Source organism: Ursus maritimus, unplaced genomic scaffold (genome assembly GCF_017311325.1).
Source record: "Ursus maritimus isolate PB19 unplaced genomic scaffold, ASM1731132v1 scaffold_34, whole genome shotgun sequence".
NCBI classification, from domain to species: domain Eukaryota; kingdom Metazoa; phylum Chordata; class Mammalia; order Carnivora; family Ursidae; genus Ursus; species Ursus maritimus.
Window position 1 is genome coordinate 21,294,888 of NW_024426008.1, and position 26,112 is coordinate 21,320,999.

Below are 26,112 nucleotides of genomic sequence, written 5' to 3' on the forward strand. Positions count from 1 at the left end.
CCGGCAGGACAGTGGGGAGGGTGGAATGCATCTTGTATGGGGGGTAGTCATGGGCCCCCTCGTCACGTCAGGTAAGGCAAAGCAGCTCTCCTGGAATGCAGTGCCAGACCCAAGGGGGTGTCCTGTCCTGCAGGCCACTTAGAGACAGCCCCAAGGCTTGGTATCCAAGCAGGCGGGGCGCGGCTACAGGAGCCCCAAGGAGTCTACAGACCCTTCCACACTGGGTTGTTAACCACCAAGCAGTTTTAAAATTCAAACATCCTACTCATGCTTAAATTTAAACTTCTGCACTGTTAACAAATTTGCATCTCCTTTCTTCTAACGCAAACGCTGTAAAGGCTTCAACTATTTCAGGAAAAGTCTAGAGGGAGAAAGTCTTACCACAGGGAGTTATCTACTTGGAAGGCCTAGCTTCAAAAATAGGGAGATTCCCCCAGTAACCTTGACCTTAACACCACTGTGATGCCCTCATTTCTGTAGCACATTCCCCCCTAGCACTCACCTTACTTGAGTGCCTTTCTTTCAGACTAAATCTAACCTGGAACCCAATCCCTAAGGCAGCTGGGAAGGGGGCGGCTCTGGCTGCAGGGCATCCTCTCTCCCTGTAGCCATTAAGGCCCCAAGGCTACTGGAATTTCCCCCAAGCAAAACTATTCAGTGTCACCTCGCTGCTCCCACCACAGACTACTACCCTGGGCTCCTTTTTGCTATACCCTCCCTTCCTTCAAGGTCCTCAAGTCCCACCTCCTCCATGAAGCCTTCTCAGACTACTGCTTCTGAAGATGTCTTCTCTTCTGAATCAACTCATGCTTTCTACTTGGTATGTATTTGGTGGGTCCCACCATCTAGGATGGTTAAACCTCTTACGTTACCGCCTCACATCTGATTTGCTCACTACTCAGTATGATAGAGGACTTGGCTGGGGTTAAAAAAAAATGACCATTTTTAGAAACTGTTTTATAAATAGACTCTTATACAAAAAAGAAACATATACAGAGCACCCAGATTCCGAAGAAGGTGGACCCGAGCCCTTCTTTTCCACACTGGGAAAAGAAGCCAGGAAAAATGATTCTCTCTTGTTCTTAAGTGTGTCCACTATGCAGCCAGTTTTTCAAGTAGCATTTCTACTCCTTTGCTGGTGCTTTTGTTTTTCTCCAGTGTGGGAATGAGGCCTTTCAGCCCAGCCTTGACTTCGTGTGCAACGCCTTGATCGGAACTCTGGAGGAGGCTGAAGAGAGGAGACAAAGATTAACAAACAAAAAAATCATGTTTCATAAAAACCCCTTATCATCTGCAATTACGATCGCCACGCAAGGTATAAACAACTCACTGATTTGTGAGACAAGTCTTGTAATGGTAAGCACATCTTCTGAATTCCCCCGCTGAAAGATGGGGGCTGGGAGCCTATGTTCTGAAACGTTTTCTGATCTTGCTGAGAGTCACTCCAGCGCAGGAGCAAGTCCGCTCCGTACAGAATTGGTCCGACATGCGCTGCATTATCTCAGGACTAACACCCTGTCTCAGAAAGACTTCCTGCATGTGTTCTATCTCCCCTCCCCCACCCCGATGAACTCAAGAACAGAAACCTTTACTTCTTGATTTCACGGCAGCACACGCGCACAGCACGTGGCCGGGAAGTGCTGAGCGACCGAATGAGCACGAGCGCAGGGGTGCACAGAAGAGAGGAGGAGGGCCCGCCAGGGAAGCGGGGAAGAGCCGGCCCCCCGCCGGACACCTCAGCTCTGTAGCTGACACATGGGAAGGGGTGAGCAGCTTTCCCTTGGAGCCTAATGGCCCAGATCTGAGAGCTGCCTCTGCCACTCAGTAACTGCACAAGCAGGAGCACGCTCTTTAAATTCCCTAAGACTGTTTCCTGACCTATAAACGGGAACAACAACACAATCCACCTTACTCTACCGCAGAGAGAGTTTTTGAGGCTCAAATGGTCTCGTACCTAAAGTACCTAGACAGAGCCTGACCCTTAGTAAGCACTCAATAAACTTGAGCCATTAAAACAGACAAGTCGGCTCTGCTTTCTGAAACCTTGCTAGAAAGCTCTATCCCCGCAAGTGAATGGAGTCCTGGAGGCTTGTAAGAGGAAGGCCCCTTTCTCTTTAAACGGGGGCTGGGACACAGGGGCCTGACTGCAGAACACTGGGGCTGGATCTCCTGGATTCCCCCTTGAGGCTGCCCTCTGAAACACATCCGAAAAACAAATCACATGGCATTTCCCAGAGTCCCTGGTCCTAAGAACGTCCATCACGTGCACAGAGCGGAGGGCGCGTTAGCAGCACCAGGCAGCAGCCCGCTGTTTTGTGCGAGACAAGCAACAAGTACGGCCAGCCAGCTGCAAAGCCGAGAGAGTTGTTACAAGTCCCTGTAAGAAGGTAGTTTTTATTTTCTATACCCGCGAAGCACAGTCACATAATCCACAGCAGTAATAAAGGTTAGTATTTGTTGAACACACGTGCTGGACGTAATGCTAAGCGCGCTAGAACCCACCATCTAGCGTGGCCTGCGTGATGACTTGTGATTACCCCAAAGCCAGCTTCACAACCAAGAAAACGAAGTTTCACAGAAGCTGAATAATTTGCCCAAGACTACACAGTGAGCTGGGACTGGAACACAGGCAGCGAGTCCAGAGCCCATGATGACCTCTAAATGCTGGAGAATTCTGCTTCCCTGAGTCATTTTTCAGGCTGCATACAAGGCTGAAACTCTTTTTTTACCCAGGATGCCTTTTCACGTATTGTAAAAAAGATTTACGGGGGAAAAACACTGCACGAATTTGAAATAAAATATAAAGCAGCAGAGACTTTCACCAAACAAGTCAAGCACACATGACAGTACTCTACAACCGCCCAGCACTGACTATTGTATTAATCAAGTATTAGGTCATTTGAACCTCAAACACCGATGCACCAGTGTCCCACCTCTGAGTCGTGTTCCACCAGAAACCTGCAGTGTCCTTCTGATAGTTGAGATCCGCCCAAATGGAGCTATGACCGATGAGCAAGCTCTACAAATTAATTGCATGGCATGGCTGAAATCTGTAGTTAATTGAGTGTTAATGAAAGGATATGTCAGTAGTATGTGTTAACATTCTAACTGCCTGGTAAAAAACCAGACAAAAAAACCTCACATTAAATAAGTCCACTTTTCAGCGAAAGGATTCTGGCTATTCAACATCACCCGGAAAATTAGCGAATTTCAATGAGAAATGAACAAAATGACCTGCACCACCCACATATCTGGCGATCCTGATCTGCCCAAAGAAATGAACGCCCGTAAGGAGTGTGTCTGAGCCTATGTGCTCCAAGTCAAATCATACACTGACTGAAGACTTGTAACATTTCCAAACAATGTAGATTAAATTGCATGGGGTGTTGCCCGTGAAACACTGTGGGAAATTCAAATTTAAGATTGGTGTCTCTTTTTCCAAACCTCAGTAACACAGCAGGGAAAAAAAAAAATCGACAGTGATTGCTTCCCAACAACAAACAAATCTATTTTAAATGGATGTTGCTAATAGAAGGGTTTCACATCCAGGAACAGAACGCACGGAAACTGACTTCTTGAGGACCTGTGAGTTATAAACTCGACGTAACTCCGTCTGGAGAATAATAAACAAGTGGAGCGCACGCCTTGATTCACAAATCATCAGTTTTCTACCATTTTAATTAGAAATAAACAATTACCTTGCAGACTTCACTAGCAAATGCCTTCAGAATCCTTTTAAGAGTACTTGAAAATCACGAAAGAAAATTGCATGTAAAGTCAGTCATGATTTAAAAAGGAACTTTGTCACAGTTTTCAGAGGGACAAAGGCTAATCCATTAAAAAGAACACAATTAAAATTTTGGTCAAAACCATAAATGTGGTGAGACCATCAAATGATGTAAATACTGTATGATCTCTCTTATATGTGGAATTTTTTAAAAAAATATTATTTATTTATTGGAGAGAGACAGAGCACATGAGTGGGGGGAGGGGCAGAGGGAAAGGGACAAGCAGAACCCCCCTGAGCAGCAAGCCTGACATGGGACTCCATCCCAGCACTCCAGGATCAGAATCTGAGCTGAAGGCAGGCACTAAACCAACTGAGTCATCCAGGTGCCCCTCTTACACATGGACTCTAATGAAAAAAACAAAAAACCAAAAAAAATCCCAAACCGACCAAGGTCGTAAATACAGAGAACAGATCGGTAGCTGCCAGAGGCAGAAGTATGTGTGTGTGTGGGAGAGGGTCCGGGAGGAAGGTGTGGATAGGGATACAGGAGATCAAAAGGCAAAAAAATAAAAAATAAAAAAAATTATAAAACAAAATTTTAAAGAGAAAAAAAAGTGATGTGGTCTCTTCTGCATCTGTTCTCAGGATGGTGGAAATGAGCTGCAACAGGCTTAGAGGAATTAGGACCAGGGTAGGAGTTGTGATATTAGCTGAACTAATGGCTTATTATTTTACATAATATGTATTTTAAGCCAAACAAATGCTAAATGCAATAGGTGAACTAGTTGCTATAGATCTTTTTTTGAGATACACAATTAATAATGGCAAAAATAAAGCTCCAGAACACATGCACTTGGCAAGTCCTATGAATTACAAAATTTATAACTGGGTGTTGGAGCGCTCCATAATCTGGGGGAAGAAGGAGGCAGTGAAAGGGATCTCTACAAATTAATCACACGTAAAGGGCTTTCCTGAGAGGGCGAGAGAAAGAATACAACTCCATTTTGGTTGAAACCATAAATGGGGTGAAACACCAAATGAGACCTTATGAATGTCACAACTTCACAATCCTTGGATCTGGAAGATGGCGGACGAGTAAGGACTGACTGGAAGAGTTACACTCGGCTTCTACTATTTGGTACACTTGTCTAGACCCTGAGTGACTACGAGGAATACTGAACGATCAGGAACAGAGATCGGAAGCAAGAAAGAAGGTGAAGGAAGCGTCCTCTGCGTGACCAGGCACTCAGGAGGAGGGCCGTGCGCAGAAAGGCACGCAGCACACGTACCTGGAAAGAATAATGGCACCACGGTTGACGCTAGCCCAGGACTTCAGGTTCTTCATACCAACATGCTCGACAAGTGTTTTTGCAAAACAACCTGAAAAATATACTGAAACTCCGTGAACATTATACAAGATTTAAACTCCCCATCTCCGTCCCAACTGCCCTTAAAATCTGCAAAGATGTTTTAACAAAAAAGTGAATAAAGAGAGTTTTCACTCAACCTCCCTTTCACACTAAAAGTTCCAGCTCCGATTTATTTAATGTCTTTTTAATATAGCTATTTCTTTCAACTGTGGTCCAAGTCTTAAACTATGTTTAGCAGTAATTACTCAAGACAAACAATGAGTTCTTATAAAATGCTCACTTGCTCGGGTTTGCATCGCTTCGTACTCTTTAACGATTTAACCCTGACATGAAAGGTCTTCAGGAAGTCAGTGTTTGACAGCGGCACCTCATGCCTGGATGGAATCAAGGTCTCCCTCGTGGGAAATGCTCACTTTGGAAGGTGCCATGAAGAACACTAGTGGTCAGGTGACTGTTCGGCAGCCACCTGGTAATTTCTCTCCACAGAGCTAGACATTCACCCATCAAAAATATTATTCATCTTTTGTTATTATTGTGTGTGTTATTATCAGATTCCCAAGTTCTTGGTATATAATCTTCAATTCACAGTGCCATCTAAGTATGACTAATTCTTGGACAGCGGAGTACCTCTGAAAACTAGGATTTGGTGTAGATGGAAGTGTGGGCAACCTATCTTGAAAGCAAGTATCTTCGGTGGGTAGCGTGTATAATCCACCCAAAGATACCCAACTGTGAGGACCCTTTAACAGCCAAGGGGCCTCTGGCTACACAGCTCTACGGCGCACGCTAAGGAAGGACTATAATCAGCTAGTGAGGCAGACAGTGTTTTCCAAAGGTGAGCACAAGAGTATTTCTAGAATGCTGCACATCCCCACCCCCAGCTGGAGGTGGAATCAATGCCTTCTTTTGAATGCTGGTGGGCCTTTGTGACTGACCTAACCAAGAGAGTGTGGAAGAGCTTTGTTCAATAACTTCTGAGGTTAAATCATAAAAGCACCAAGCACCTGCTTTCTTCTCTTAAAACCCAACCATGGGCTGGGGACTGAGGCTGTTGGACTGAGCCATTGCCAGCCGTCGTCTAAGTGGATACTCTGACCCCAAAGAGAGCAGCCCCAGAGGACTGTAAGCAAAACCAGACTTCACCAAACCCTGATCTGACGTTGTTCGAGAACCACCAAGCTTTGAGGTGGTTTGTTACACAACAACAGATAACCAAGACAGCTCTAGCCACACTGGTTCAGTGCTACACGAATCTGATACACACGTGAGGTCCCTAAGGCATGTTTTAGGGCTGTCAGTGTAATTAATTAAGGAAAAATATCACTAGAAAATTCTTTGGATTTTTAAAAGCAAGCCAGACAACTTTTCTGACACGAACTCAGCTCAACTGTGCACCAACTTCTTAATAATGAAAGATGACTTAATACGTTATTTTTTCTTCAACATTTGTTACAGGAAGCTTTCTCCTTCACAAAAAGTTTGCAATGAAAACCAGCCCCAAGTGTTTATTCTTAAAGGCAGAGTGAGAAGCGACAGCTCGACTGCCATATTGATTGCCTCACTAGCCATTAGAACTGCAACTTGCCTCAAGACATAAATTCATGATCTGTCACTTTTCTTAGACACAATGACAGAAAGCCCAAACTGTTTGAACTCAGTGCGGGGAGATGTCCTTAGCGGCTAAAATGCTGGATGGAGCTCAAATTTAGCAACAGAAGGTCTGGTCAAAGACAGGGCCAAGAAAGGAATGGTATGCAACTTTTCAATTCAATTCAAAGATGCTGTCTCCTCCTCTTGAGAGCTGAGTTTCTACAGAGCAGCTGTGAGGGGTGTGAAAAACCACAAAGGCCAAGGACTGGCTTGCTCTGTGGTCACATGTATTTCAATGCCAAATAGGCAACAGTTCAAGATTCTGATGAGGACAATTTTCTTTCGCTTATGCCTTCCTCCACACTAGAGATAGATATCCTGCTTTTCAACTGGGGTAGTGACACTCACAAATGTCTTCCTACCCCAGCTCTCACCCCTGCCAAGGAACAGAATGGCATTTTAGGGCCCTGGCTGTACCAGGTCAGAAGTCTGAAGTCGCAAGGGAGGAGAGGCAGTGAGGGAGGGTGGGAAAGAGAAAGGAAATTAAAGGACTCCAGGACATAAACTTCCAGCACTTACTAAAGCATTATCTGTAAGTACTAAATCATTTCTTGTCCTAGACACAATTTCTAAACACTCAACAAATTTCATCTGAACATAAATGGTGGGCTTCATGTTCAGGGCTGCCAGGGATTAGGAAATTCCACAGATGATGAAAGAAAAGTTCATGTTTTACAGTCTACCTTCTCTTCCACTTTCCTTCATCTTCTCATCTTGTTCTATTAACCACTTCAGAACTAGATGTCCTGCGGGATGCTCTGCGACGTGAAGCTGGAAGGAAGACATAGAGAGCTGTTTTCAGCCACGCCCTGGCCTACCATCCGTCTTCGACCACGCACAGGTGAGGATGCGGCCACGTGGGAACTTCCACAGTGCTGAGGAGGTCTTTGCCGAGAATGACCACGCATACCCGGATCTAGTCCAATCCCCAGACTGACACTCAGAGGGATGGTTATTAAGGTACCCACTGAGAAGCACTCAGGCCAGCTTCCGGAGCTCCCCACTGAACAGCACCAGCCCAGTGCCCGTGTCCAGATCATGCCAGCCACCATTCAGGTGCACAAATAAACCTATGGGACCAAACATTACAGCAGAGAAACACAGAAAGCTGGTGCTGAATGATGTTTAAATATGAACCGGTCTCCCACACCAAGGATCTCTCCTTATGGAGAATGGAGACAACGCCCTATCTTCTATGGAGAAAACTCATCATGGGTACATCTTCCCAGCTTGATAATCTGCTCTGCTCTATGAGGGCAGGTCCAGGGCTTCTCGAAGGCCCATGGGCCACATCAGCACACAGCAGGCTCCGCACACACGTCTGGTCATCAGGCTTACGACCTAGTGCAGGACAAAGGCCCTGCGCGGTTGGCCTTCTGCCCTCCTCTCTTCCTTCTGCCAACTGATCTCCTATCCCGAGCCCTGGAGCCTTCTGTTCCCAACCACACCAAGCCGCTTTCCTCCTGCGGACTGCTGCACACACTCTTCGCTCTGCCTACGATTTCTGGTCTCGGCAGAGCTTTCACTGCCTCAGGGAAGCCTTCCTGGGGACAGGCTGGCTTCGTTCTCATACAGTCCCACAGAACCCACAGGTTTCCCTCACAGCGCTTATCTCAATCCTAACTTAGGTAATTATCTGTGTACCTGTTCACTTAAATATTGTGCTCAACAGAACGGTAAGCTCTGGGGGCGGGGACAGTGCTGAGCACTGCCTCGCACAAATCCGGCACGTGAACCGACGACCTTCAGATGCAAGGCAGAATCATTCACGGGCCAGATAACATAGGCCGGCGCTATCAGAAAGAGCACTTTTTAATGAGAGGGAATTGGGGAAGACTTCCATGAGAAGGATTCTGGGGTCCTTGCAGGATGAGTGAGGCCTTCTGCATGGACAGCACAGCAAAATGGAGACACGGGTAGCATCTAGGCTGAGGGAAGCAACATGTGCAAATGCAGAGAAGTGCCAAAACCCAAAGCAAATTCAAAATAGAATTAAGAGCATAGAATATGCTAGAAAGGCAGTCTGGGGCCAATCGTGGACAACAGAGAGCCACATTAAGAAGATTCTGTTTCTCCTCTTTTGTAGGTAGTACGAAGTCATGGGAACATTTTGCGCAAGTGTTGTAATGGCACTGGATTTTGAATTCTCAACAATCAGATGTGCTGTCAGGATGGGGTGAGGTGAGACAATTAGCATTCGAATTCCTTTACAGCAACATTCTCAGTGATGGGGGTTTTTGCAACACTGCCGCTTTCCACCTGTCTTGCAAGAGCACGTTACCTCTCCATCCTTGCCACCTGGGTGGAGCTCTGCCGCTGCTAAGCTGGCGATGGCATTCATGGCAGGCTGAACGTCCCCAGTGGCGGCTCCCAGAATGTCGGACACCAACACACACGCGGACTTATCCAGCACCAGTTCTTGGGCGTGTCCTTGCAGGTAGCTTAACAAAGCGGGAGAGATGGCCTCTAAGAGCTCTCGTCGGCGGATCGCTGTATCCTTCTTACTGCAGGAACATGGTGAATGAGGCGTTAAGGCAAGATGAAAGGCAAAGGAGATACAGCGATCTTATTACCACAAAACCCTCTAAGGCTTAAAACAGTCTTTGTCAAACGTACTGCAATCGTCTGTCCTTACTGTGCATGCAGGCGATAAGCAATTTAAGGGTGGGATACCTCTCTTCCATCTTTGTGACCCCAGCATCTGAACAGTGTCTGGCACAGAACAAGCACTCGGTAAGTGAACCTTGCCTTACGTAACACCACAACAGCCCAAACCAATCTCAAACCCAAACAGCAGCAACAATCATAACACAGGATTAGACCACTTTATGGACTCTACTCTCTAGCATACTTCACTATGTGTTACCAGGAGCTTCAGGTGAAACTGACTTCCAGGGAGGATGGTGGGGTAGGAGGACCCCTCCGTCCATGGATACCACTAGGTAACACCCACATCAGTGTAAATAACCCAGAGAACGACCACGGGATCGGCACAACAGACCCTCCATAGCTAAATGTAGAGAAGAGGCCATATGGAAGAGGGTACGAAGGGTAGAGACACTTTGGGAGCAAAAAGGACCTCCAGGACTGTGGAAGGGATACAGCGGGTGTGGAGAAGGGAGGGAAATAGACCCTCATATCAGGCACCCCATACACGGGGTGCCTGTGTGGGGAAGACAACTCCCCATAACATTTGGCTTTGAAATTCAGCGGGGCATAATTTCATGAGTTCTTACAATCAGTGGGGTTTAACACCTGGAATTTTAGAAAATTAGCGTGCTTGGCTTGGGAGAACTGGAAGGGTGGGAGGAAATGGGAGTCCCTGCCTTAAGGAGACAGCACAACAAACAGCTCTGTGGAGACACAGCCCAGAAGCCAGCAGTTTAAAAAGCATTTGGAGTATACGGGAGTGCAATCTGTTTACTAATCTCACAGCCTGTGATGGAGGGGCAGGGATCCTTGGGAGACTTCTACAGGAACAAAGAAGAGTGGTCATTCCCTTCCCTGTCCCCCAGCCAAGATACATGGACACCTGTGGGTACCCTGCCTGGACAACACTCTCCGCCTGATTTGCCAATAGCGTGCCCCACCCCTGAGCACATCTGCAACACAGCCCCTCCAGCTGGGCCTCAGCTCCAGGGCCCCTCCCACAGGAGAGCAGCGCCAACCTTGCTAACACCGTATTCTCTGGCAGACCTCCCTCCTCCAATGCGCCCTTGGCCAGAGACCATCCAAAGCAGCTTGGCAAGCTGACAGGGGCCAGCACCACTCGAAAGCAACTCCTGGCTCAGGGAGAGGGGAAGTGAACCACATACACCAGTCCAACGCAGCTCCAGCAGTGTCTGGGGCAGACAGCCGGTCTGACTGCAGGCTCTGCCCACCAACGAAAGTTTCTCAGGGGACAACACCGCAGTTTGGTGCCACTGCATCTCTGGCAAACGCCTGGTCTGCCTCAACTCAAGTCCAAGGCGGCCCCCCACTGGCCCACTAACAACACAGGGACCAAACACCGCCCACGACAGGGTAAGAGAGCCCCTGCACATAAGTGGAATGAAGGAAAAAAGTGGCTCGGCCACAACAGTAGGGTGCACACAGCACACAGACCAGGCACCCCCGAGGGCCAGGTTCTGGGGACCAGGGACACCTCACTGCAGGACACTACAGGACCTCTGCCTCATAAGGCCACTACCATCAAGGGCAGGAGACATGGCTGACTTTCCTAACACACAGAAACAGACGCAGAGAGTTAGACAAAATGAGGACCATATCTCAAATGAAAGAACAGGACCCAAACAGCAAGAAGCCTAAATGAAACAGAGGTAATAATACACCTGATAGAGAATTTCTAGTAATGGTCATAAAGATACTCACTGGACTTGAGAAGAGTGGGAAAGCTCGGTGAGATCCTCAACAAAGAGACAGAAAACACAAAGGAACCAATCAGACATGAAGAATATAGTAACTGAGATTAAAAATATGCTGGATAGAATAAATAGTAGACTACTCTTCCAGTAACAGAATAGATCAGTGACCCGGAGGACAGAGTAATGGAAAGCAATCAAGCTGAAACAAGAAACAATAATAAAAAATGAAAACAGATTTAAGGGAACTCAGTGACATCATCAAGCATAACAGTATTCACATTATAGGGATCCCGGAAAAAGAAGAGAGAGAAAAGGGGCAGAAGACTTACTTGAAGCAATAGCAGCTAAAAATTTTCCAAATCTAAGAAAGAAAACATACCCAGACCCAGGAGGTACAGACAGCTCCCAACAAAATCAAACCAAGGAGGTCCACACCAAGACAAGTAATAATTCAAATGATGAAAAGTAGTGATAAAGAGAGAATTTTAAAAGCAGCAAGAGAAAAGAAACCATTTATATACAAGGGAAATCCCTAAGGCCAGCAGCAGACTTTCCAGCAGAAACTTGACAGGCCAGAAGCAAGTGGCACGATACATTCAAAGTGCACAAAGAAAAAAACCTGCAACCAAGAAAATTACTCAACAAGGTTATCATTCAGAATAGAAGGAGAGAGAGTTTCCCAGGCACCACTAAACCAGGCCTATAAGAAATGTTAAAGTGGACTCTAAGTAGAAACGAAAGACCATAAGCAGAATTAAGTAAAGTAGGAAGCATAAAAGTAGTAACATTATGTAAATCTATAAAAATCAGTCAAGGGAGTCACAAAATAAAAGGATGGAAAGTATAACACCATATAGCTAAAATGAAGGGGGAGGAGAAAGCTAACAATTTAGCACTTTTAGAACAGGTTCGAACGAAGGGACTATCAACTTAACATGGACTGCTATATGCATAAGATGTCATATATAAACCTAATGATGACCACAATTCAAAAAAACCAGTAATAGATATGAACTGAATAAAGAAAAAGGAATCCACGTATATCATTAACCAAAACCAGCAAACTGTGAAAGACAAGAGCAAGAGAAGGAACTGAAAACTATAAAAAAACCCATAAAATTAGTAACAAAAGGCAGTAAGTACACATCGATCAATATTTACTTTGAATGTAAATGGACTAAACACTCCAATGAAAACACAGGTTGACAGAATGTATAAAAAAAGACCCATCTAAACGTTGCCTACAAGACTCATTTCAGACCTAAAGACATGCACAATGCTAGTGAAGGGATGGAGAAACATCTAGCACGCAGATGGAAGTAAAAAGATAGCTGGGGTGGCAATACTGAGATCGGACAAAACAGACTTTAAAACAAAGACTGCAACAAGAGACCGATGAGGATACTACATCATTATTAAGGGGATAATCCAACAAGAAGATACAACGATTGTAAATATTCATGCACCCAATGTGGGAGCACCCAAATACACAAAGCAGTTAATAACAGACAGAAAGGAAGCAATGAATAGTAATACAACAATAATACAATAATACAACAATAGGGGACCTTAACACCCCCCTTACATCAATGGACAGATCACGTGAACAGAACATCAACAAGGAAACAGTGGCTACGAATGACACACTGCACCAGAGGGATGGAACAGATGTAACAGATACATTCAGAACATTCCAACCTAAAACAGTAGAATACACATTCTTTTCAAGTTCATATGGAACATTCTACAGAATAGATCACATATTAGTTCACAAAACAAATCTCAACAAATTCAGAAAGAATCACGTCATATTATGTGTCTTTTCTGACCACAATGCTTTGAAAGTAGGAATCAACCACAAGAAAAAATCTGCAAAGAACACAAATACATGGAAATTAAATAACATGCTACTAAACAATGAATGGATCAACCAAAAAATCAAAGAGGAAATGAAAAAACGCTAGGAGACAAATGAAAATGAACACCCAAGTGGTGCTAAGCAGTAAATACATAGCAACAGCGGCCTGCCTCCAGAAGCAAGAAACACCTTGGAGAGGTAATCTAACCTTACCCCTAAGAGAGCTAGAAAAAGAAGAACAATGAAACCCAAAACCAGTAGAAGGAAGGAAATAATGAAGATCAGAGCAGAAATAAAATAGAAACTAAAAAAAACCCAATAGAACAGATCAATGAAACCAGGAGCTGGTTCTTTGAAAAGATGAACAAATTGATAAACATTTAGCCAGACTTATCAAAAAAAGAGAGGGCTCGGGGCGCCTGGGTGGCTCAGCTGTTAAGCGTCTGCCTGCGGCTCAGGTCATGAGCCCAGCGTTCTGGGATTGAGCCCCTCATTGGGCTCCCTGCTCAGCAGGAAGCCTGCTTCTCCCTCTCCCACTCCCCCTGCTTGTGTTCCCTCTCTCGCTGCCTCTCTGTCAAATAAATAAATAAAATCTTAAAAAAAAAAAAAAAGAGAGGGCTCAAATAAATAAACTCAGAAATTAAAGACGAGAAGTAACAACCCACACCACAGAAATACAAAGAATTACAAAAGAATCTTATGAAAAATTAAATGCCCACAAATTGGACAACCTATAAAAAAGGGATAAATTCCTAGAAACATATAACGTCCGAAAACTAAATCCGGAGGAAACAGGAAATTTGAACAGGCTGACTACCAGCAATGAAACTGAAAGAGTAATAAAAAAATTTCCAACAAACAAAAGTCCAGGATCAGATGGCTTCACCAGTGAATTCTATCAACATTTAATGAAGAGTTAATACCTATTCTTTTCAAACTATTCCAGAAAATGGAAGGAAAGCTTCTAAATTCATTCTATAAGGCCAGCATTACCCCGATACCAAACCAGACAAAGGCAACTACAAAAAAGAAAGAGAATCACAGGGCAATCTCTCTGATGAACACAGATGCAAAAATCCTCAACAAAATATTAGCAAACCAAATCCATTAATACATTAAAAAAAATCATCCACCACAATCAACTGGGGTTTATTCTTGGATGCAAGGGTAGTTCAATACTCACAAATCAATCGACATGATACATCACATCAACAAGAGAAAGGATAAAAACCGTATGATCACTTCATTAAATGCAGAAAAAGCATCTGACAAAGCACAACATCCATTCATGACACATCCCTCAACAAGGCAGGTTTAGAGGGAACAGACCCCAACATAGCAAAGCCCATACACTAAAAACCCACAGCTAACATCATCTTCAATGACAAAAAACTGAGAGCTCTCCCCTAAGATCAGGAACAAGACAAGGATGTCCACTCTCAGCGCTTTCATTCAGCTGAGTACTGGAAGTGCTAGCCACTGCAATCAGACAGCATCGAGAAATAAAAGGAATCCAAATAAGTGAGGAAGAAGAAAAACTTTCCCTATTTGCAGAGGACATACTATATAGAGTAAGCCCTAAAGATTCCACCAAAAACCTACCAGACCTGATACATGAATTCAGTAAGGTTGCAGGATACAAAATCAATATACAGAAATCCACTGCATTTCTATACACCAATAATGAAGTAACAGAAAGAAAAATTAAGAAAACAATTCCATTTGCAATTACACCAAAAGAAGAAAATACTTAGGAATAAACTTAAACAAGGATGTGAAAGACCTGTACTCTGAAAACTGTAAAACACTGAAGAAAGAAACTGACGGTGACACAAACTGAATGGCAACATAACACAAACTGAATGGCAACATATTTTGTGCTGGTGAACTGGAAGAACAAAGTCCACGCTCCCCAAAGCAATCTACAGATTTCATGCAATCTCTATCAAAATACCAACAGCATTTTCTCCAGAACTTGAACAAATAATCCTCAAATTTGTATGGAACTACGAAAGACCCTGAATAGCCGAAGTGATCTTAAGAAAGAACCCAACTGGAGGTATGGCAATCCCAGATTTCAAGATAAACTACAAAGCTGTAGTAATCAAAACAGTAAGATACTGGCATAAAAACAGACACATAGACCAATGGAAAAGAACAGAGAGCCCAGAAATAAACCCTCAATTAATCTTCAACAAAAGATTGTGAGGCAAGAATATGCAACAGGAAAAGGACAGTCTCTTCAACAAAGGTGTTGGGAAAAGTGGACGGCTACATGCAAAAGAATGAAGCTGGACCACTTTCTTACAGCATACACAAAAATAAACTCAAAACAGATGAAGGACCTAAATGTGAGACCTGAAATCATAAAAATCCAAGAAGAGAACACAGGCAGTAATTTCTCTGACATTGTCCATAGCAACTTTTTTCTAAATATGTCTCCCGAGGCAAGGGAAAGGAAAGCAAAAATAAACTAAAAATAAAAAGCTACTGCACAGCAAAGGAAACAATCAACAAAACTCAGAGATGATCTACCGAGCGAGAGAAGATATTTGCAAGTGACATCTGATAATGGGTTAGTATCCAAAATATATAAAGAACTTACATAACTCAACACCAGAAAATCAAAGAATCCAATTAAAAAATGGGCAGAAGATATGAATGGACATTTCCCCAAAGAAGCCATCCGGGTGGCCAACGGACACATGAAAAGATGCTCAACGTCACTCATCATCAGGGAAACACAAATCAAAACCACAACGAGATACCACCTCATTATGTCAAGATCAATAACATAAGAAACAACAAGTGTTGGTGAGGATGTGGAGAAAAAGGAGCCCTCGTGCACTGTTGGTGGGAATGCAAACTGGGGCAGCCACTGTGGAAAACAGTACGGAGGTTCCTCAAAAAATTACAAATGGAATTACCTTATGATCCAGTGATCGCACTACTAGGTATTTACCCAAAGAATATGAAAACATGAACTTGAGAAGATACATGCACCCTTATGTTTACAGCAGCATTTTTTACAACAGCCGAATTATGAAAGCAGCCCACGTGTCCATCCATTGATGAATGAATAAAGAAGAGGTGGTATATACATAAAGGAATATTATTCAGCCATAAAAAAGAATGAGAGCTTGCCATCTGCACAGCATGGATGGCTCTACACGGTAGAAGGCTAAGTGAAATCAGTCAGTCAGAGAAACATAAATACCATATGATTTCGTTCACATGTAGAATTTAAGAAACCAAATGAACAAAGAAAAAAAAAGACAAAGCAAAAACCACTCTTACCTCGAGAGAACAAACTGTTACCAGAGGGGAGGTGGGGGGGGATGGGTATAACAGTTGAAGTGAATTAAAAAGCACACTTAACGTGATGAGCACTGAGTAGTGTACAGAACTGTTCAATCACTACACTGTAACCTGAAGCTAATGTAACACTGTATGTTAACGACACTAGGGTTAAAAAAACCAAAACAACCTTAAAAACACTCCTATAGTTTAAATTGAACAAATAAAGAGAGCAAAATCAAACCACATCGTGTACACTGAGCACCTACTATGTGCCAGGCACCCGGAGGCATTCTTTTGGGATGATACTTTTATTTCTTTTTCCAGATAAAAAGAATCTGTCAAAATTACAGGCTTAAAAATGGGATTTACCTTCTGAGTTTTAGAGAAGCAGCAAGATAGAGGGTATGCGTGCATGAGCAGATTTCTGGAAACATAAGGTATTTATGTAGCAGAGGAGCAAAGGGCTCCAGCGCCTCGATTCTTCTTACCTGTGTGCGTTGCCGTCTCCTTTCTGTAGAACCTCGATGATCTCTCGCACCGTATGTGCAGGATCTCTGGGGCTCAGCAGGTACAAAAGGACCTTCCTCCCGTATTTGTCGTTTACTATGTTAGGCAAGGAACTAATAATTTCCTGGAAAATTAAGAAACAAAAAACTGAACCTATGTGCTTAAAATAATATACACTTGAAATCTGAAGGGTACAGAAGGCTCCATGCTTAACTATTTTCTCCCACGCACTTAATAGAAAATGTGGAGCTGATTTTGAAATCTTGTCCTTAAAGCACAAAGACTGACGCTCAGAGCACAGAACTGATCCTGGATTGTCACCAGCATTACTGAACAAGCTGTTTATAGAACTGACCAAGCTCAAGGACTTAAAAAACCTTTACAGGAGCTCTCTTCCTTCACTGTGACCAATAGTTCTCAGGCCACTGTTACTAGGAACGTGGCTTGCTGGGGTCACCGAGCAGATACAATTTGCAGCGGCTCTCAATGAAGAATCAGCATCGATGAAGAACATTGTTATTAGAATCTCCCCACTGAGGTGTATGTAAGAGAGATAAAGGAACTCTGTTATATGGAACAAGTGAATAAAGGCTTTTAAAGTTAGTTGCTTGTTCATGGCAAATGAAGGCTGTTTAAGTATTGCATTGAAAACAAAAATAGCGGGAAGGGGAATCACTGTAGAAAGAGTCCACGGAGCAGTTACAAATAATTACACTCTATGACATTTCCAATCAACTTCCCAAGAACAATAATCTCCTTTTCTAGTTTGTGTGAATTGAAGTAACAAAGGCAATGTCATCCCCACCCCAGCTAAGCTCCTGTGTAAATGTGCTGATGTTTCCAGACAGAGAAGTCACGGTTTAAGAATTCCTTTATTCCTAATAGAGAAGCTGCAACAGAAAGAATCGTCTGTTTTTTCCCCTCTAACATTCCTAATTCTTACAACAAGCCCAATAGATACTCAAGGCCATACGTGTTTGCGTGGCACAGACCCTGCAGAACTGGCTGGGGCCACAGAAAGTCAGTGGCAGGGCTCTGACTAGTCTTGGTCCCCTGACTCCATGGAAAGGAATTCCCCATGAGATAACATATACTCAGATGTGCTCTTTTCTTAAATAACCATTGATTACAAAGAGATTAATAATTTAATGCAAGGAGCCAAGTTAAAAATGAAGTTGGTCATCGAAGAGATCCCAATACAACAAAATCTGTGACCCCAAGGTTAGCGAGATGCAACCCCAGAATCCATATACCAGTTCTCTTTTTAAAATCCCAACCTTCCCTCATTGTCTGCATGAAAGTATATCGTGCTTCCTAAAATTAGTCATAGCCGCTAACACTCGATAAGCACTTAGAGGCACCAGACCCAGTGCAGACAGCAGGATGCCCATCAGCCCAAATACCGTGACAACCCCATGACAGAGGGCTACAGTTCCTTTCATTTTACTAATAAGAAGCCTGAGGTTTAGATAAGTAAAGTGACTTGTAGATGTGAAGGTCACTCATCCGTGACATGGCCAACCCAGGACAGGATTGCTTGTTTGCATGATTCTAAGCCCCACCGTACTCCTACTTTTGAAGAAGTTTAAGGTCACACACGAAGATCTCCCCTTACAACATAAAGGTTTTCAGAGACGAGGTGCAAAAGATCTAACCGCCTCGAAATGAATATGGATTTCAACCATCCAGGAAAAAAGCACTTCAAATTTCAGTAAGAAAAGGAAGACACAAAAAAGTGTTCATACCTTATCACGAGGGAAGGAGCTCTTTTGTAATCTCAAGTTAAACATGTCCCAATGTGGGCCCAGGATATGTATTTTTGATAGTGAAGCATTTAGTACCACAAACATAGGCTACCTTTTTTTTTTTTAATGATTTTTTATTATGTTAGTCACCATACAGTACATCCCCGGTTTCCGATGTAAGGCTCGATGATTCATTAGTTGCGTATAACACCCAGTGCACCATGCAATACGTGCCCTCCTTACTACCCATCACTGGTCTATCCCATTCCCCCACCCCCCTTCCCTCTGAGGCCCTCAGTTTGTTTCTCATAGTCCATAGTCTCTCATGTTTCATTCCCCCTTCTGATTACCCCCCTTTCTTTATTCCTTTCTTCTCCTACTGATCTTCCTAGTTTTTATGTTCCATAGATGAGAGAAATCATATGATAGTTGTCTTTCTCTGCTTGACTTATTTCACTTAGCATTATCTCCTCCAGTGCCGTCCATGTTGTAGCAAATGTTGAGAACTCGTTCTTTCTGATGGCTGAGTAATAGTCCATTGTATATATGGACCACAGCTTCTTAATCCAGTCATCTGTTGAAGGGCATCTCAGCTCCTTCCACGATTTAGCTATTGTGGACAATGCTGCTATGAACATTGGGGTGCATATGGCCCTTCTCTTCACTACGTCTGTATCTTTGGGGTAAACACCCAGTAGTGCAATGGCTGGATCATAGGGTAGCTCAATTTTTAACTTTTTAAGGGACCTCCACACTGTTTTCCAGAGCGGCTGTACCAACTTGCATTCCCACCAACAACGTAGGAGGGATCCACATAGGCTACCTTTAATGTGGCTTTTCCGATTTAAGGTTTAATCAGCTCCTAAAAGACAATAGATGCTTTAATTTGTTGAAAGGAGAGAGCGAAAATGATATAAAGCTTAGGTCAATTTCTACGATCATTAACCCACCAACACTGCTGTCCTTAAAGAAAACCAGTCTGGGGTATAATATCTTTAGAGCAATTGCTTTTTTGAAAAGCAAAAAACCAAAAAATCAAAAAACAGAACAAAAACAACGAAACTAAACCCTAGGGGGGTGTGCCGTAAAGAGCTATAAATGGCTGCTGTTTATTTCTAATTAACGTGTTTTTCCTTCGGTGTGAAGAGGAAAAGGGGAGGCATGAAGCCAGCAGTGTATTCCTCAACGTACTTAACTTTCTCTGCGGAGGCTACACTTAAGGGCTAGTACAACGCACACGGCTGGGGCAGAAAGGGCTTCACCTCAACACAAGAAGCTAGGGCTTCCAAAATACACACAAACCCCAAGCACAAATACTACTTAGGACTAGTCCCCCATTTTACTGACCTTTTCCTTCCTTAAGTTTGTCATTAAGAAATTTAGAATCTAAACTTATGTTCTACATGTAAGGTTTTTAAGAGAGTGCAATGTTTATAAACTAACAGTCATATGAAACTAAAAAAATCTTTAAAGATGTGGTATCATTAGGGGCGCCTGGGTGGCTCAGTCGGTGAAGCCGACTCTTACTTTCGGCTCGGGTCATGATCTCAGGGGCATCGGATCCAGCCCGGTTTCAGGCTCCCCGTGGGGCTATGCGCTGGGTACGGAGCCTGCTCGGGATCCTCTCTCTCTCCCTCTGCCCCTTCCCACCTTAAAGTTCTTAATTCTCCACATCTCACTCTCATCCAGCTTTCCTACCATCAAAAATATTCATCTTGGAAACAATAAAATAGTATGAGCATGCCTGCATTATGGAGTACTAATTCATTAACCTGGATTATAGAGAAAGAGGAGAGAAACTTCTAGATGATCTCCCTAAAACACTAATGAGTATAATAACACGTAGACACAGGTAAGGGGTAGCTATGGTACAGCTGACTGTGTGCTGGATTTGATCTTTGGGTTCAAGCTGTATAGCCTTTGGCAAATCAGTTAACCTCCCTGCCTACCGACTCTCTCACCTGTATAAGGAAATGATAGACCTGCCTCACTTGTGGGCCGTGGGTTGTTACCAGGAGCAAATGAGAAACTTCACACTGCAAACTGAAAAATGCCATAAACTAATTATGTCCATATTAAAGACACACCTCTCAATCACAGGCTCTTCAACTAGGGAGATTAAGGAAAGCTGCTGGGGTCATGATTCTCGCATCTTCGAGAGCGAGAGAACCCCAACAACAAAGGTTCAATTTTAAAGGTTTTCGACTCAGCTACCCCTCTTACAAGAATTAACGCAGACAAAATCCCAAGCCCCATTTGTTGTGACTTCTTTGTGCGCTTCGCTCCAGGGCAGGCGTGTGGACCGAAGCAGAGCTCAGGAAGAATAAAACCCCTCCCCCCGAAGACACGTGTCCAGTTCTGACCTCCCTGTGCCGGACCCTTATGAGATCCACAGGCACGCTTGTTTTGCCAACCCTCTTTTAAAAAGGAAAAGTAAAGGTGACGGTAAAGGGTGTCCGCTGGAAGCAGGGTCGGGCGCACGTCTTGCCCTTGCGGCGGAAGGACGGCTTGCAGAGAGGAGCGCACGACACCGAGAACAGAGCGCGCGCTGCGCAGCCTCTCCCCGCGGGGCCGCGTGTGGGGCCGGAAAGAGATGCACACCGGCCTCAACCTGCGAGAGCCAACATCTACGGTTCAGGCACGAGAAACGTAATAAAAAGTGAGAACTGCCAATGAGAGGTAAAGAATGGAGAAGTACAAAAGGAAGATCACGAGGCAAGGACCGCAGCCCCTTTAGTGTTTAAAACTACGGTGATTCCGTCAGAAGTACACCTCTTTGACTTTAATCAAACAACTGGCGGATGGAGTTTAAGGAGTGTCATTGCAGCTTGGCAAGATGAAACAGTTCTGGAGGTTGGCTCCACAACAGTGTGCATACGCTCGATACCACCGAACTTAAAACTGCTGGGAGTTTCTCTCTCAATCCCTTTCACCAATGTCGTCCATCACCCTCCCCCTCCGCTCTGGCAACCACCAGTCTGTTCTCTGTATTGATGAGCGTCTCTCTCATGTCTGTTTATCTTGTGTTACAAAATGAGTAAGTCCCAGGGCTGTAAAGTAGAGCATAGGGAACGGAGTCAGCAATACTGTAATAACCTTATATGGTGACCCATGGTGACTGCATTTATTGTGGTGAGCACAGAGTAATGATGTAATTGTCCAATCACTATGCTGTACACCTGAAACTAATAAAATAGCGTATGCCAACTTTACTTCAATAAAAAAAAAGTGTGCAGAAAAAGAGGGAAAGGTTAAGATGGTAAATTTTATATCGTGTGTACTTTACCACAATTAAAAGCAAACAAAAACAAAACCAGGAGACTCTATCACCGTGGAGCTCAGACTCCTTGAAGCTGGCGGCTCCCACCCTGGACAGGGAGCTCCAGCCTCTCCATCCCGCACAGCCCACCCCCCACACCGGGCGGCCTCCTCATGCACCTGCCTGGAGCCCGGGGCCATCGAGATCAACTGCTGAATGAATGGATGGCAAAGACAAGCTAGAGGAGCTTCGGGGACCGGGAGACCAGGGCCGGCGGGGAGATCAGAGAACACGATCTGGAGACTCAACCGGCGCTTGTCCGGAAAGAGAGAAGAAGGCAACGTGTTGATTAGGCTATGATTTCAACCTGACATTTCAGGAACCCCAGTTGCTCCGAGCCGAATGCTTAGCAACACGAAGCCATCTTGGCTATTTTTAAAAGCACCGCATAACGCAACAGGTTCTCTAGTGGCTGGGTGGGAAATACGGCACGTGCCTCTATACAAACGTACGGGCAGCGGACCTGGCAACTAGCGATTGTGCTAAGTAAATGCCTTAGGAAAACAAGGAGACATACGAAAATGCTCACAAAATGTGAACAGCAAAAAATAATGAAAATTTCAATGTTTTAAAAACTGTAAACCATCTAAGTCTCTATCAACAGAAAAAGGGTAAGATAATTTACGGTACACTCATAGTAGAAAACTATCTGGCACTGCAAGTCAGTGATTTAGAACAGGGTGGGCCAACCATGGCCCATGGGTCAAATCCGACCTGCAGCTTGTTTCTACACGTCCTATGAGATAAGATTGGTTTTCATATTTTAAAGGGTCACTAAAAGCAAACAAACAAAACATAAAAACCAAAAATAGGCAACAGAGATCATATAATGGCTCACAAAGCCTAAAGTAATTACAACGTGGCCTTTAAAAAAAAGAAAAAAGAAAAAAAAGACTCGCCGAGCCCAAAGAATCTCACAAACATAAGGCCAAAAGCAAAAAGCAAGCCGCAGAAGAAAACATACAAGACATCGCTTACACAGAATTTGTAAACCTGCAGAACAGTACCATATTCATGTACACACAGCCAAAGGATAAAGAAATGTATGCAAACAATAAATAACAAAATTCATCACAGTAGGTATGGGTGGGGGGGATAGGCAACTGGGGACAGGTACACACAAAGCTTGAACTTGAAGTGTTTGCCAAGTTTTACTTCTTTGTCATATGGTGGGAAGCTGGGTGTTTGCTGTATTATTCTTTTTTTTTTTTTTTTTTTAAGATTTTATTTATTTATTTGACAGAGATAGAGACAGCGAGAGAGAGAACACAAGCAGGGGGAGTGGGAGAGGAAGAAGCAGGCTCACAGCAGGAGAGCCTGATATGGGGCTCGATCCCATAACGCCGGGATCATGCCCTGAGCCGAAGGCAGACGCTTAACCGCTGTGCCACCCAGGCGCCCCTGCTGTATTATTCTTAGTACCTCTCTGTACATTTAAAAGATAATATATTTTAAAGTACACAGCAATACTTAATCATTTCAAACAGCGACTGGTCAGTGTACTGCTTTCCTTTTTAGAGGAACACTGCTGTCAAAGCAGCTGCATCATACCAACAATCCAAGGGGTAAATGGATCAAATTTTATAAGCATGTTTATTCTGGAAAGTCAAGTGGGTGGGAAGAGATGAGGGCTCAGCTGACCAGGCTGTGATTTCGACCTGACATTTTAGAAAGCCTGGTTACCCTGAACAGAATGCTTATTAGCAACGCTCTGCTTCCGTGGGCATTTTTAAAAAGCACTGAATACTGCAACAGGTTTTGTGGTGGTGGGAAAAACGCAAGAGCAATCAGCATTCCCGGATTTTATCACGAGCTATATAGTTTGATGATACACAGAGCCTGCTGAGCGTTTTTTCAGTTAGAAGCAAGAGTTCCGCACATCAGGCCACTCTCAGGGAGAGCCGCCCTGAGCATGAGAAAGTCATTAGGAATGTGGCTCAAGCAGTTGTGGGAATCAAACCGATAAGCACGAGGAGTTAAAACTGTTTCAACGGCAACTTTACGTGGGACGAACGTTGTGGAAAAAATGAATCCAGCAGACAATGGTGGCAAATCCTGAAGGAAGTCTGGGCTCTCTTGAAATCCATTTGGAACACTTATGCAAATTTCAGTTGTGAAAATATTAAACAAAAGCAAACTCTCAATAGCCCAGCCTGTTTCCATTTTCATGAAACAACTTTATTCATTTTGCCAATTTATGGCCTCACATCTCTGTCACCAGAATGAAAAACAATCATTATTGATTGGAGTCAAAAGGGTAATAAAGTCACAAGGAACATGCCAAAATACTCCGTCTGTGACATGGAAGTCTTGCCAACTTGTTTCTTCCCACAATCCCATCCCAAAGAAAGTCATCGCAATCTTAAAACAGTCAAGGGGAAAGTCGGAACATGACAGCGAGGGCATGAGAAATTCACACACACTGGGACCCACGGCTGGCACCTAACCCTGCCCTAGCCGGCCTGTTTTCCCACCACACCAGCTCCNGCTCTTCCAGAAAGGCTGCAAAGAGAGGCCAGAGCACCCCCAAGTGCCAACAGGTAAAGTCTCTTTCTGACCATCTACATGGCTTCTCCCAGCTCATGGGGTGGGAAAGTAGTTTTGTCAACTAAGATTTCCCAAAGGGCCTCATCTGTGGGCATCCAACAAAGGTCTGCGTCGTGCCTGGATGAATGATCTAAGTCTGTGCAGGTTGCATGGTTTTAAGACTGTTTCTAACTTTGGTCACTGCTACCAATATTGCAACTGCGTATCCACACCCCCGCAACCTCCATCACAAAGCCTGTGCCCCTTGCACACTAGAAAGAGAGGAAGGGAAGAAAGGATCACATATGCAGAAGTCAGAAACGGAGGCAAGCACTGAAGAATGCAGTTTTTACTCTGAAGTGCTTTTACCAAAAGGAAAAGGGTTTTTCTGAGGGCCCACTTAGGGTTAAAGGAACTGCATTTAATTATTACCCCTCTGCCATCACTGTGCCACGCTCGAAGGAATTGCTGAAACGAAAAAAGGAAGCTGGTCTGTTAACTCTAGTAAGAACATTTAATAGGACTCTGAAAAAGCTTTCGTGAACGCTCTACGGAGTATCACAACTGAGTGAGTTTTACCAGTGCTTCTTTTCCAGCTCCATGCAGCACCGACGCGATGATGAACCAGGGAACTGTGCGGAGGTAGTTTCGCCAAAGGGAGAAGGAGAGAAAGGACACCCTCTGCCTGCGAGCCCCTGAGTAACTGCAGGATTACTACGGCACGAATTTCTGATCACACCTGAACACTGCACTGCTCATTTTTCATTTAGCACATCATGTGGTCAAAAAGCCATGTGATCCTAATGTAACCAGTCTTTTGCAAATTTAAAATAATATTAATCATTAATATCAAGTTACAAGATTGTGGTTTATATAGGGAAAAAGCAAATGCCCCCAAATAGAACTGAGACAACTGAAAAAAACAAACAAAAAAAAACCCAAAAAACCCCCAAATACCAGTGGAAAGCACACTTCAACATCTTTACACATACAGGTGTAAAATCAGACATGGCTGCAAGCGATGTATCAATTTAACGTATAGGCAAGATCATCAGAATTACTTACTGATACGATTATCTGCTTCACAAGCTTAGTATCATCGATACAATCGAATGCCGCCAGTAAGACCAAATGGGAGTACTGGCCCTGTAAGAAATGGAAGCCAGGGGAGGTGAGAAAAATGGACCGCTTCTCCCTTTTACTCCCCCCAGGGAGGCGCTTTATAAAGGTTACCAACCTGACAACTGTCTCACATAATACAAACAAGACAGATGAAAGCCATTCCAAGGAATTTCCCCTCTTATCAGGACCTAGTTAATTATATTCTAGGTTGATTTAAAAAAGAACAAAGAAAAACAAAAGCACATTCTTCAATATCAAATAGCCGAGGCTCATTTTTTTTAACTAACCAGGATATAACACCTCTCAAAAACAGGTATCCTGTTAATAAATAACTTCTTGAAAATTACACTAAAAAACTTCAAGTGAAAAAAAAAAACCCTAAGAACGTAAAACTTTCAATGGTGAAAAATAAAGTATATAAACTCAGATATAATCACATATATGATACAAAATATACATAACACATGTACAAAGAAAATCATGGAAGGAAAAACACTGTAATGTAACAGTCTCCTCTGGGTTAAAGGATTATAAATGGTTTTTCATTTTTTTTTGTATATTGTCTAATTTCTTTAAAATAATCCTATATAATCAGAATAGAAATACTAAAATAATAAACTA

At 43.6% G+C, this 26,112-nt stretch overlaps 1 protein-coding gene across 1 annotated transcript in view; it reads right to left on the bottom strand.

Moving 5' to 3' along the window:
- Positions 1-948: 948 nt before the first annotated feature.
- PUM3 (pumilio RNA binding family member 3) overlaps positions 949-26,112 on the bottom strand; it is a 41,635-nt gene continuing 16,471 nt past the window's right edge. The window contains exons 12-17 of the mRNA XM_040620291.1: positions 25,435-25,515; positions 16,761-16,903; positions 9,032-9,254; positions 7,434-7,521; positions 5,020-5,110; positions 949-1,228 (exon numbers count right to left, since the gene is read on the bottom strand). Coding sequence (XP_040476225.1) covers positions 1,096-1,228; positions 5,020-5,110; positions 7,434-7,521; positions 9,032-9,254; positions 16,761-16,903; positions 25,435-25,515 — 759 coding nt within the window. The 3' untranslated portion in view covers positions 949-1,095. The remainder of the gene's footprint in view (positions 1,229-5,019; positions 5,111-7,433; positions 7,522-9,031; positions 9,255-16,760; positions 16,904-25,434; positions 25,516-26,112) is intronic.